Source organism: Physeter macrocephalus, chromosome 19 (assembly GCF_002837175.3).
Source record: "Physeter macrocephalus isolate SW-GA chromosome 19, ASM283717v5, whole genome shotgun sequence".
NCBI classification, from domain to species: Eukaryota; Metazoa; Chordata; class Mammalia; order Artiodactyla; family Physeteridae; genus Physeter; species Physeter macrocephalus.
In genome coordinates, this window is record NC_041232.1 from 30062595 (window position 1) to 30074667 (window position 12073).

The window sequence follows — 12073 nt, forward strand, 5'->3', positions numbered from 1 at the left end:
AAAAACAGAAATATAGATCAATGGAACAGGATAGAAAACCCAGAGATAAACCCACGCACACATGGTCACCTTATCTTTGATAAAGGAGGCAAGAATATACAGTGGAGAAAAGACGGCCTCTTCAATAAGTGGTGCTGGGAAAACTGGACAGCTACATGTAAAAGAATGAAATTAGAACACTCCCTAACACCATACAGAAAAATAAACTCCAAATGGATTAAATACCTAAATGTAAGGCCAGGCTCCATCAAACTCTTAGAGGAAAACATAGGGAGAACACTCTATGACCTAAATCACAGCAAGATCCTTTTTGACCCACCTCCTAGAGAAATGGTAGTAAAAACAAAAATAAACAAATGGGACCTAATGAAACTTAAAAGGTTTTGCACAGCAAAGGAAACCATAAATAAGATGAAAAGACAGCCCTCAGAATGGGAGAAAATATTTGCAAATGAAACAACTGACAAAGGATTAATCTCCAAAACATAGAAGCAACTCATGCAGCTCAATCTCAAAAAAACAAACAAAAAAAAACAAACAACCTAATCCAAAAATGGGCAGAAGACCTAAATAGACATTTCTCCAAAGAAGATATACAGATTGCCAACAAACACATGAAAGAATGCTCAACATCATTAATCATTAGAGAAATGCAAATCAAAACTACAGTGAGATATCATCTCACACCGGTCAGAATGGCCATCATCGAAAAATCTACAAACAAATGCTGGAGAGGGTGTGGAGAAAAGGGAACCCTCTTGCCCTGTTGGTGGGAATGTAAATTGATACAGCCACTATGGAGAACAGTATGGAGGTTCCTTAAAAAACTAAAAATAGAACTACCATATGACCCAGCAATCCCACTTCTCAGCATATACCCTGAGAAAACCATAATTCAAAAAGTGTCATGTATGAAAATGTTCATTGCAGTTCTATTTACAATAGCCAGGACATGGAAGCAACCTAAGTGTCCTTCGACAGATGAATGGATAAAGAAGATGTGGCACATATATACAATGGAAGATTACTCAGCCATATGAAGGAATGAAACAGTTATTTGCAGTGAGGTGGATGGACCTAGAGACTGTCATACAGAGTGAAGTAAGTCAGAAAGAGAAAAACAAATACTGTATGCTAACACATATATCTGGAATCTAAAAAAGAAAAAAAAATGGTCAGAAGAACCTAGGGGCAAGATGGGAATAAAGATGCAGACCTACTAGAGAATGGAGTTGAGGATATGGGGAGGTGGAAGGGTAAGCTGTGAGAAAGTGGCATGGACATATATACACTACCAAACGTAAAATAGCTAGTGGGAAGCAGTCGCATAGCACAGGGAGATCAGCTCGGTGCTTTGTGACCACCTAGAGGGGTGGGATAGGGAGGGAGGGAGGGAGGGAGACGCAAGAGGGAAGAGATATGGGGACATATGTATATGTATGACTGATTCACTTTTTTATAAAGCAGAAACTAACACACCATTGTAAAGCAATTATACTCCAATAAAGGTGTTAAAAAATAAAATAACAGTAGGAGAGTATCTATGTAACTTCAGTGTTGCAAGGGATTTCATAGGCTAGATGTGCCAACTGTGCAGGAAATAACTGATATATTTTATTACCTTAAAGTAAAATTCTCCACATTCATCATAAACAAAGTGAAAAGCCAAGTAAGTCACAGATTGGGAGTAAGTAACAATTATAATCAACAAAGGATTGTGTCCAGAGTACAGGAAGAGCTCCTTCAGATCATTAAGGAAAAATGGGCAAAAGGAATAGACAGGGAGTTCACAGGACATAGAGTTTGGCAGATGAACTATTTCAAAGAACGAACAACCGATGAAGCCGTCTCTGAGGGCAAAATCTCCAAGAACAGGCTTCTTTCTTTGGTTATATTATTGAGCTTCCAAACTTGTATGATTGTGTGCATAGAGACACCAAGTGTTTTAATATCAAACTGTGAAGATATTTTAGTGATTAATATTATATCATGAAATTTCATAGGACCAGTCCTTTCCGGAGCATGAAAATGGTTTTCAGGTTGGAATGAGATTAGAAGGCATTGACCCCCGTCATCCATCTGTGTTTTGTGTGCTTTCTGTAGCTGAGGTAAGAAATGATGTTATTGTCTTGGGCTAATTGCAGTGACAGGAGAGAATTTTCTAGAGAATGATGAATTTCAGTACTTTGTGTTATAAACAAGTCCAAGTACATTATGGATTTATTTTATTCAGTGATGGGTGAAGTACATTCTTTAATGAAATTTTTTCCTTCTCTGAAGATTAATTTTCTAATAAGTTTCTCATTACTAGTGGTTACTCTTGATTTAATTGGTAAATAGTTTTCACCTGAGGTTGATAAAATCAGTGAATCCCACAATGTTGCTTTTGTCTGATAAAAGAGACAATTATTCAAGTTTTATCTGAACTAATGAGAAATGTATATGAAAAAATCCATGCTTATGAATTATATATTTATATAAATACATGAATTTTATGAAAATTATGTAGGGTGAGGAGCCGTTGATAAAGTAAATGACTTATAAAATATAATATTTACTAAACACTTTATGTTATTACATTGATAAAAGACGTCAGTATTTCGAATAACATCAAACATAGAAAACACTATTCACTTAATTTACTGATTGATTATAGTTATTGAACTTGTATAGCATGTCTAGGAGATGTGTTTCTCAGACCGTTTTATTATTTTCTTTGCTGAGTATGCTGGATCCATATGTTAGAGTTAAGTAAGGTCATACCCATTTTGGTTTTTGCTGTGTACTTTAGGTTACACTGTTTGGGGATATGAATCCAAGCCAGACAGCAGGAGATGGGGTTTCTGAAAGGAATATTTGCTAGGTATCGAATGAACAAATAAACAAACTTGTCGATTAATGGTTACATAAATTGACCTCAGATTCCTAGACTGAGTAAAAGGATAGTTTTTCGTTTTTTTGTTTTTTGTTTTTTGTTTTTTTTTGCAGTACGCGGGCCTCTCACTGTTGTGGCCTCTCCCGTGGCGGAGTACAGGCTCCGGATGCGCAGGCTCAGTGGCCATGGCTCACGGGCCCAGCCGCTCCGCGGCATGTGGTATCCTCCCAGACTGGGGTACGAACCCGTGTCCCCTGCATCGGCAGGCAGACTCTCAACCAGTGCGCCACCAGGGAAGCCCACGATAGTTTTTTTGCAGAAAAATTTTTGATACTTGAAAGATAGTGTCTAGTTTGTCAGCATTTGTCTTATCCAGATTCATCTATGAATTTGTTCTTTAATGTAAGACATTTGGATGTAAGGATTGGTTCATATATATTGATGGTGTTGACAGAATAAATGAATATTTTGTTAATTTTGTGTACACTTCAAATGCATCACTCTTAATGAACGATTGTAAACATTCTGTTTTGCAGGTGTGTGGTTACCGTCTAAGACTTCATTTTGACGGTTATTTAAGCTGCTATGATTTTTGGACTAATGCTGGTTCCCCTGACATTCATCCAGTAGGGTGGTGTGAAAAGACCAAACATGAATTACACATCCCTAAGGGTAAGTCAGGAGGAAAAGACAGTTTTTTTAATGAAATACTAACAAGAGAGCCTGGTGTGAACTGATTTTCAAAATGAAAGTTTGATCCACAAAAAGCAGTAAGACTGCAAGTATATCACTCTTAGAAATAAATAAATGTCTTTAAAGAAAAGCATCAAAGACCATTTAGGTCAAATATTCTGAGGTACATAGGGCAGAAGTAAAATCTCATGAGAGCATTTTATCTTACATAAAGTTTATTAAAGTTTATAAGGAATGAAGAAACTCATGTTTAAATTACACTTGAAATAAAATATTTCACTTAATCAGTGATGCTGTACAGTGAGGAAACTTAATTCACTGTATATCATTTGTTTCAAGCAGAAATCATGGAGCACAGGGAACTATGAAAGTGAAAAATTCACTGTTTTCTTTCGATGGGAATTAAAAATCTCATCTTTGTCTTTTGTTATGTGGGAGAGGAACTGGGTCTGGCAGACATGACTGAAACCTTTCTTACTTGCTGTCTGCTAGTGAGGTGAGGATTCATAGGTTGGGATGCCAGTGGGCCTGTTTCCTTGACCAGCAAATTTGTATATAAGGGTCTCCTGCTTGGGCGTTAGACGCCTGGCTGACCGTGGCAACTTCTGGAGTCACTGTATAGTCATTTTATTCTTAGGAAGCAGCTCAGGGTGTCGTCTGGGATCCACCCCTGAGGCTGGCAGCAGGGTCCCCTGAGATTGCTGGGTTTCAGGGAGGTTGGAACAGGCCCCAGGCTCATTCACCCCTTGGGTGGTAGGTGTTCGTGGAGCCCTTCCTGTGTACAGGCCCTGGGGACAGAGCAGTGAATAAAGGAAACCATCTCTGTCTTCATGGGGCTTTTATTCCAGAGGGGAGGAGGAGGATAAACAGAGAGAAAGGTGCGTGTCTAGCGGTGACAGGCGTGGAGCGCTGAGTGGGGTCTCGGGGCTGCCCTTGCAATAAGCGAGGTGAAGACAGGCCTGGGGTGTGACGTCTGACAGATGCCTGGAAGGGTGCACGACAGAGACAGCCAGGTGGCTCCCTGGGGAGGAGCACGTTTCAGAGCCCAGCAGCGGGTGGCGCAGACCAGGAATCACAGGAGCGCTGGAGCGGAGAGGCAAGGGCCAGGAGGGAGGAGATAAGTGAGAGGTGTCTCCACGGCCTTGAAGGCTGTGCAAGGAGTTTGACGTCTATTCTGAGTGTGACACTCAATCTGAGTATTTCCTGAGCCTGGTTATTTGGGCCAGCCCCACACCAGGTGCTTTAGGGCACATGGACGGGAGGGTCAGGCATTTTATTGGGAAGTCCTTAAAGACAAGGGCAGAAAGCTGGAGCTGCCGCGTGGCCTGGGGGGCGGTTCTGTCACCCCTGCAATGTCTGGCTCCCCTGGGGCTGCTTACCATCAGGCCCACGCTGGCCTCGGGGACGTGGCTGCTTCAGGAGGCCTGAGGGACGCAGGAGATGAGACTCCTGTCAGGCCACCAGGGTACTGATTCCATATTTGAATGAGTTTTAAAGTTTGTAGGGAATGGCATGCATGGTGGGAAATCAAACTCAACAGTTTGGAATTCCATACATTAAAACAACACTGAAACAGTTTAGAGATTTTAGTGTAAATCTTTTGTGTCTGCTAAAGGACATTGAATTTATGGCAGAAAATTGAATAAGAATAGTATTGATACATTTATTATGCACATGGTTACATCTTGTGGGCATTTTGAATAATCCGTACTTTCTTTTTAGGTTATAGAAAAGATAAATTTGTTTGGATGGATTACTTGAAGGCCTGCAAATTGCAAAATGCTCCCAAGAAATTATTCAGAAACAGAAATTCTGTAAGTATTTTCTTCCATAGTATAAATCAGATTTTTACTTCAGCTTAAATTTCTTAAAATTCACTGTGTATTCTGTTGTATTTTAATCTTTTAAGAATCCTTAGCTTCCTATGACTTTTCTCACTAAATGTGTCAGTTTCCTGTGGGCATATTTGTTTTTCTTTTAAACATACAATTAAATAATTAGATGGAGAGAGTAGAAAACTTTACATGTAAAGCTGGCTAAAATTTAAAATGCCTTTTAGAAGGTGTTTCTTTTTGCTTCTAGTGAGTTAGTCGTTTAAATTTAGTTTGATACTTTGAGACCTGCTGATATGCCAGGTGGACTTTGACTGTACCTGGTCCAGTTGTATTTATGTGTAATGAAAAAGAAGGTGATGGTTCATATAGATTCAAAGGGTGTGTGAGGATTTGGGTGGAGCACACTCACCCTCTGTGTCCCAGCAGCCTAACAGGTGTTCAGGAGAGAAGGAGAAAAAGTTGCAGCCCCGCCTCCTCTGGGCCCCAGGTGAGGCCACACACCACGGAGGGGTGGGAAGCCTGGAGCCAGGGAGGCCCCACCACCTGCTGGCTGTGTCCCCTGAGGACAGTCTCCACCCCCACCCCCACCCCCTCGCTTCCCCAGACTTCAGTGTCCTGCTCTTGAATCAGTGTTCTACAACTGTTCAACATGTTTCATAGACTTGTATCAAGGAAGAGAGAGAAATGTGAAAATGCTTTAAAAAAAAGTAATGTGCTAAAGGAAACCAAAAATCAGGGTCCAGTATAGATAGTAAAGAACAGGGAAAAAAAACCCTCTTCTAGTCCCTGGATATTGTGTGTATATTTTCTAAATCCCAGGCCTGGCTAATTATAGCTACAGGAAAAGTGGGGCTTTATCATTGTCATGTTATTATAAATCATAGTCCCTAGTATTTTTAATACTAAAAAATATGTACAGGTACTAAAAAAAGCATTTGTTTTTTTTCAACTATGATTTATCTATGGATAAGCGCATGTGTTCCTTAAATGTTGAGAAAGCCACTAATTTCAACACTTGATCAAAGTATAAGTGGTAATTTTAGTGCTAAAGAGCATATCTTTAAAACTTTTCCAAATAGTGGTATTTGGAAATATACCACCCATCTAAAGCCTACGGGGACCAGAGAAAACTATTTGATATTACTATATTCAGTAAACAGTGTATTAAAATTAATACAGATTATTCTATGAACTGAAGAGGGAAAATGATGATGAAAGGGGAAATAAAACCTACCTGCACAACAAAAGAGAAAAGCACAGAGTAAAAGCTCGTTTCCTGGGATTCCTTTTTTATGAATGTACACTTGGTAACAGTCTGTTGGAATATTTTTACTGGCTGGTTTCATTCTGCAGTGTAAGTGTTGATACCCTGTAGACTTTTCTGATGCTAAACATGACAGAAGTTTTGACAGTGGCTCAGTCCTGTTTGGTGTCCTGTTTCTCTTTGTGCCTTTTCCCCATGTTAGAATGGGCCAATGCCTAAGGAATTTCAGGTTGGAATGAAGCTGGAGGCTGTCGACAGGAAGAACCCTTCCTTGGTGTGTGTGGCAACCGTAGCAGATATTGTTGGAGATCGCTTGCTAGTGCATTTTGACAATTGGGATGATAGTTACGATTACTGGTGAGACACCAATGTGCGTTGTATTTTTGTGTGTTCGTGTTTGCCGTTAAGAATTTATGTTCATTCCATGACGGTCACTGTTCTTGCTGTTCTTATAGTAATGAACATGAGGAATCTAGTGGCTGGCTTGTTACTACCTTCTTTTCCTCGTGAACTGTTGAATTAAAGAACCCGAGAAAGTTTTTTTTTCCATCTCTGAGAGGTTGCCTAATGAGGTCTCATCTGAAATAATGTGACCAGTTCAGGGCAGTTCACTATATTGTGTCTATAGTTTGTAAGGGAAGCATTTCTGTAAAGAGGAAGTTAAGACCTTGCAGTATTATTTTTTCCTGAAAAATGTTGAACTCAGACTGTCATATTTTTAAAAGGGGAGATTCAGGGAGAATGGAGTGAATTATTTGAAAGCCTGTGAAGAGCAGAGAAAATGTATGCTCACAATGCCATTAAACTAACATCGCATGAGTTAAAAGGATTTTCTGGGTGAAAACCTGAAATATGGAAGAGGGCATGGCAAAAATAATTTTTGTGGCATTTCTTAAGAGCATATCCTGAATAATTGACAAGTCCCCGCCTGAGGCTGTGATTCTTCATGTGCCTGGTGGGAGGAGGGGGAGTTTTCTTCTTTGAACTAAGAAGAAGAGCATGGATTAATTGCTGTATGTGTCTTAGGTAGTATAGTCTGGGTTCCTGAAAGGGAGAGGGAGGAAATTGTGGGCATGTGGAGTCTGGTCCATCTTATTAAAATTTGGACTGGCCTATTAATATTTTCTCTTGCTGCTAGCAAGAAGTGGTGGAAGGGGTTTATTAAAATGTTCACTCTCTGGGGAGATCACTGGCAGTTCAGGTCCTAGTCAAACACTTCTTAAAGAAATACTTTTAAATTTCAAGAAGGTTATGTAAAAGAGAAGTTTGGCCACTCAGCTTACAAAATATAGAACTAAAATTACTTCTGTTTCTCTTAGCCTATAAAATATTTTAGCTATGCCATAGTATTTTCCATGTCATCTCTTAATATCTAGAATGATCATTACTCTTGGATTCTTTCTCCGGTGTTAATATGGGATCTAAAACAGAATCCTGTTTTTGCAGGTGTGATGTCAATAGTCCTTATGTTCAGCCAGTTGGTTGGTGTCAGGAGCATGGAAGAACTCTGATAGCACCCCAAGGTAAGTGGACTGGCTGGGTTCTCTTTGAAGTCATCTCTGTGTGAGTGGCGTGCCCATTCTTATTTTTGTTTATGGAAACCACATTTCAATATAAAGTGTATGATAAAAATATTGTGCAAGATTCTGTGGACCTTCAAGGGATCCAGATGTCTGAAATCTGCACATCCTTCCCCATAATGCAAATGGACTGTGCTTATAAAGACATATTAGGCAGCCATTTTAAAAAATTGCTATTTTTTTATCCAATGAAATGAGTGCAATCACTGTGAACTGACTTTTAAAACTAGCTATTTCCACCTATGTGATTTAACTTATAATCAATGTTAATTCATTAATTGACCATTAGGTTATTAAATATACTTAACTTTGGAGTTAAATGTAAGAAATTCAGAAACCTAAGAAGTGAGAATTAATAATGAGGGCCTAGACTTGCCAGACCCCTTCACCAAGCCAACTTAGTGGCTCAGCTAAACACTGACATAGGGACTTTCTTGTTATTTATCTGTTTTCTCATAACAGAAATGGAATATCTCTCCATTTATTTAGTTCTTTGATTTATTTCAGTGGCATTTTGTGGTTTTTCTCATATAGATCTTACATATATTTTGCTAGATTTTATAACTATTCTTTTATTTTGAGTGCTAATGTATATGGTATTGTGTTTTTAATTTCAAATTTCACTTGTTCATTGCTGGTATGTAGGAAAGCAGTTGAATTTTATATGTTAACCTTGTATCCTGCAACCTTGTTATAATCACTTATTGGTTCTTGGACTTTTTTGTTGATGCTTTTGGATATTCTACACCTCTGTGAGCAAAGTTATATTTCTTTCTTCCCAGTCAGTATATCTTTTATTTCCTTTTCTTGTCTTATTGCGTTAGCTAATATGTACCATGCTGTTTTGACCACTGTAGCTTTTTAGTCAGTTTTGAAATCTGGAAGTGTGAACCCTCCAACTTTGTTCTTCTTTTTCAAGATTGCTTTGGCTATTTGTGGCCCCTTACAGTTCTTTATGAATTTGAGGATTGGCTTTTCCATTTCTGGAGAAATGACTATTGGGATTTTGGTAAGGGTTATGTTGAATGTAGATTGCTTTAGGGAGTGTTGCCATCTTAACACTATTAAGTTTTCTAATCCATGAACATGGGGTGTCTTTTCACTTACTTAGACCTTCTTTCATTTCTGTCAGCAGTATTTTTTAGTTTTGGGTGTACAGGTCTTTTACCTCCTTGGTTAAATTTTTTGGTATGTTATTCTTTTGGATGCTGTTGTAAATTGAATTGTTTTATTTATTTTTTTTGGAATTTTTTATTTCTGGCATAAAGAAAGACAAATGATTTCATAGTCTGCAATTTTGCTGAATTTGTTTATTAGCTCTAGTAGGTTTTCTATGTGGATTCTATGAGATTTTTTCATATAGAATTGTGTAGTCTATCAAAATAGTAAAGTTCCAAAAAATTCATATTTCTAATTTGAATGCCTTTAATTTTGTGTCTTGCCTAATTATGCTAGCTAGGACTTCCAGTACAGTGTTGAATGTAACGGTAAAAGTAGGCATCCTTGTCTTTTTCCTAATCTTAGGGTGAAAAGATTTCAGTCTCTCACTATCAAGTATGATATTAGCTGTGGGTTTTTCATAAATGCCCCGTATCATGTTAAGGAAGCTCCCTTTTACTCCTAGTTTTCTGAGTGTTTTTATCATAAAAGGGTGTTGAACTCTGTCCAGTGCTTTTTCTGCATCTATTGAGAAGATTGTGTGGGACTTTCTTCCCCTTTGTTTCATGGTGTATAATCCTTCTGATGTGCTGTTGAGTTCAGTTTGCTACAGTTCTGTTAAGAACTTTTGTATCTGTATTCATAAGGGGTATTGGTCTGTTGTTTTCTTGTCATGTCTTTGGTCTGTTCTTTTCAATGCTGTAAATGGAATTGTTTTCTTAATTTCATCTTTGGATTGTTCATTGCTACTTTGTAGAAATACAATTGACTTTTGTGCAATGACCTTATACTCTGAATTCATTTATTTGCTCTAATAGTTGTGTGTGTGTGTGTGTGTGTGTGTGTGTGTGTGTGTTCCTTCGGATTTTCTATATGCAAAATTATGTCATCTATAAGTAAAAATACTTTCACTTCTTCTTTTCTAATCTGAATATGTTTTCTTTCTTTCCTGAATCCTCTGTCTAGACCTCCCAGTGCATGTTGAACAACAGTGGCAGGATCAGACATCCTTTTCTTGTTCCTGATCCTAGGGGAACACTCCATCTTTGCACATTAAACATGATGTTTGCTGTGAGCTTTTTGTGGATGCCCTTTATCAGATTGAGGAAGGTCTCTTCTCTTCCTAGTTGTTTTATCATGAAAGGGTCATCCTTTATTCTATTAAAATGGTTTTATTATATTTATTGCTTTCTATATGTTGAAACAATCTTTTCTTCTTGGGCTAAATCTCGTGTGTGTGTGTGTGTGTGTGTGTGTGTGTGTGTGTGTGTGTGTGTGTGTATAAATATATTTTTTCTTACATGTTGCTGCACTACTTGGTTAGCTAATATTTTATTGAGGAATTTTGTGTCTGTACTCATAAAGTCATCTACTCTTTTTTTTTAAAGCATTACTTAAAAAAAAAAAAAATTATTTATTTATTTATTTATTTATTTGGTTGCACCAGGTCTTAATTGTGGCAGGCAGGCTCCTTAGTTGCGGTTCCAGGGCTCCTTAGTTGTGGCATGTGAACTCTTAGTTGCAGCATACATGTGGGATCTAGTTCCCTGACCAAGGGTCGAACCCAGGCCGCCTGCCTTGGGAGCATGGAGTCTTATCCACTGTGCCACCAGGGAAGTCCCAAAGTCATCTACTCTTTTAAAATGTTTTTATTCCGGGCTTCCCTGGTGGCGCAGTGGTTGAGAGTCCGCCTGCCGATGCAGGGGACACGGGGCCCGCGTACCACAAAAAAAAAAAAAAAAAAAAAAAGTGTTTTTATTCCTATTAGAGTATCTAAGGCTGCTCTGAGTGCTAAGGAAAAACAGGATGAACAGTAAGTCAGAAGTTTGGTTATTTAAAACCTTAATCCACCATATGATTACTCGTCTTTAGGGGGGACTCAACCATGTTAGAAGGGGGTCCCCTCTTATGGTGCTGCAGGGTGTTGACCCTGCACAGTGGCCTTCATTGAATGCCAGGAAGCTTCCCATTTGGTTTGGGAGGTAAATGTAAAATGAAAATTCAAGCAGTTTAGCCACTTAATCAAGGTATGATCAGAGAGTGGAGTGTAATGAAAATATATGCAAAGGAACTGTGAGTAAAAATTGGGTGAAGGCAATTAAAACTGAGCAATAAACAAAATTGCTTAAAGCTCGTGATGAGTTGTGATCATGCTGACCTCTAGGTTTGTGGGAAAGCACGAGTGCACCAGAGATGTTAGTCCCTGGTTAGATGCACAAGAGAGGAAAGGTTTGAGGCCATGGGGTAGAAGGAGCCCTGAGGCAGGATAATAGAATGCTGTGCACTCAGATACTTCACAAATGGGAATTAAACATGAGATTTTAAAAGAAAAACCTACCAACCCACATAATCTTCAGATATTCTCTCCCCTACGACAAGGCTGGAGCTAGAACTGCTTGAAATACACATATATGTTATGTATTGTATTTTATATATATTATCTGTCATATAGATTTTATATTTGTAGATGTATATTCAGAGTTTAAATACAGGAAAAGATAAGAAATTAACATTGTTTGGATGATTTGCTTCTGTTAGTAATTTGGCCTCACAATTTGTTAGCTGTAGTTATTTTACTTAAAGTGAATTTGTGTTTTACACATCATTTATGCCTATAGATTTTTACATTAAATTTTATTTTATGGTTGTAATTACATATCAGAAAAAA

The 12073-nt window shown here is 38.3% G+C and overlaps 1 protein-coding gene across 1 annotated transcript in view; it reads left to right on the plus strand.

The window, feature by feature from the left end:
* L3MBTL4 (L3MBTL histone methyl-lysine binding protein 4) overlaps window positions 1-12073 on the plus strand; it is a 319099-nt gene that overhangs the window by 67121 nt on the left and 239905 nt on the right. Inside the window, exons 5-9 of the mRNA XM_055080549.1 lie at window positions 2004-2108; window positions 3412-3547; window positions 5291-5382; window positions 6870-7024; window positions 8114-8190. Coding sequence (XP_054936524.1) covers window positions 2004-2108; window positions 3412-3547; window positions 5291-5382; window positions 6870-7024; window positions 8114-8190 — 565 coding nt within the window. The remainder of the gene's footprint in view (window positions 1-2003; window positions 2109-3411; window positions 3548-5290; window positions 5383-6869; window positions 7025-8113; window positions 8191-12073) is intronic.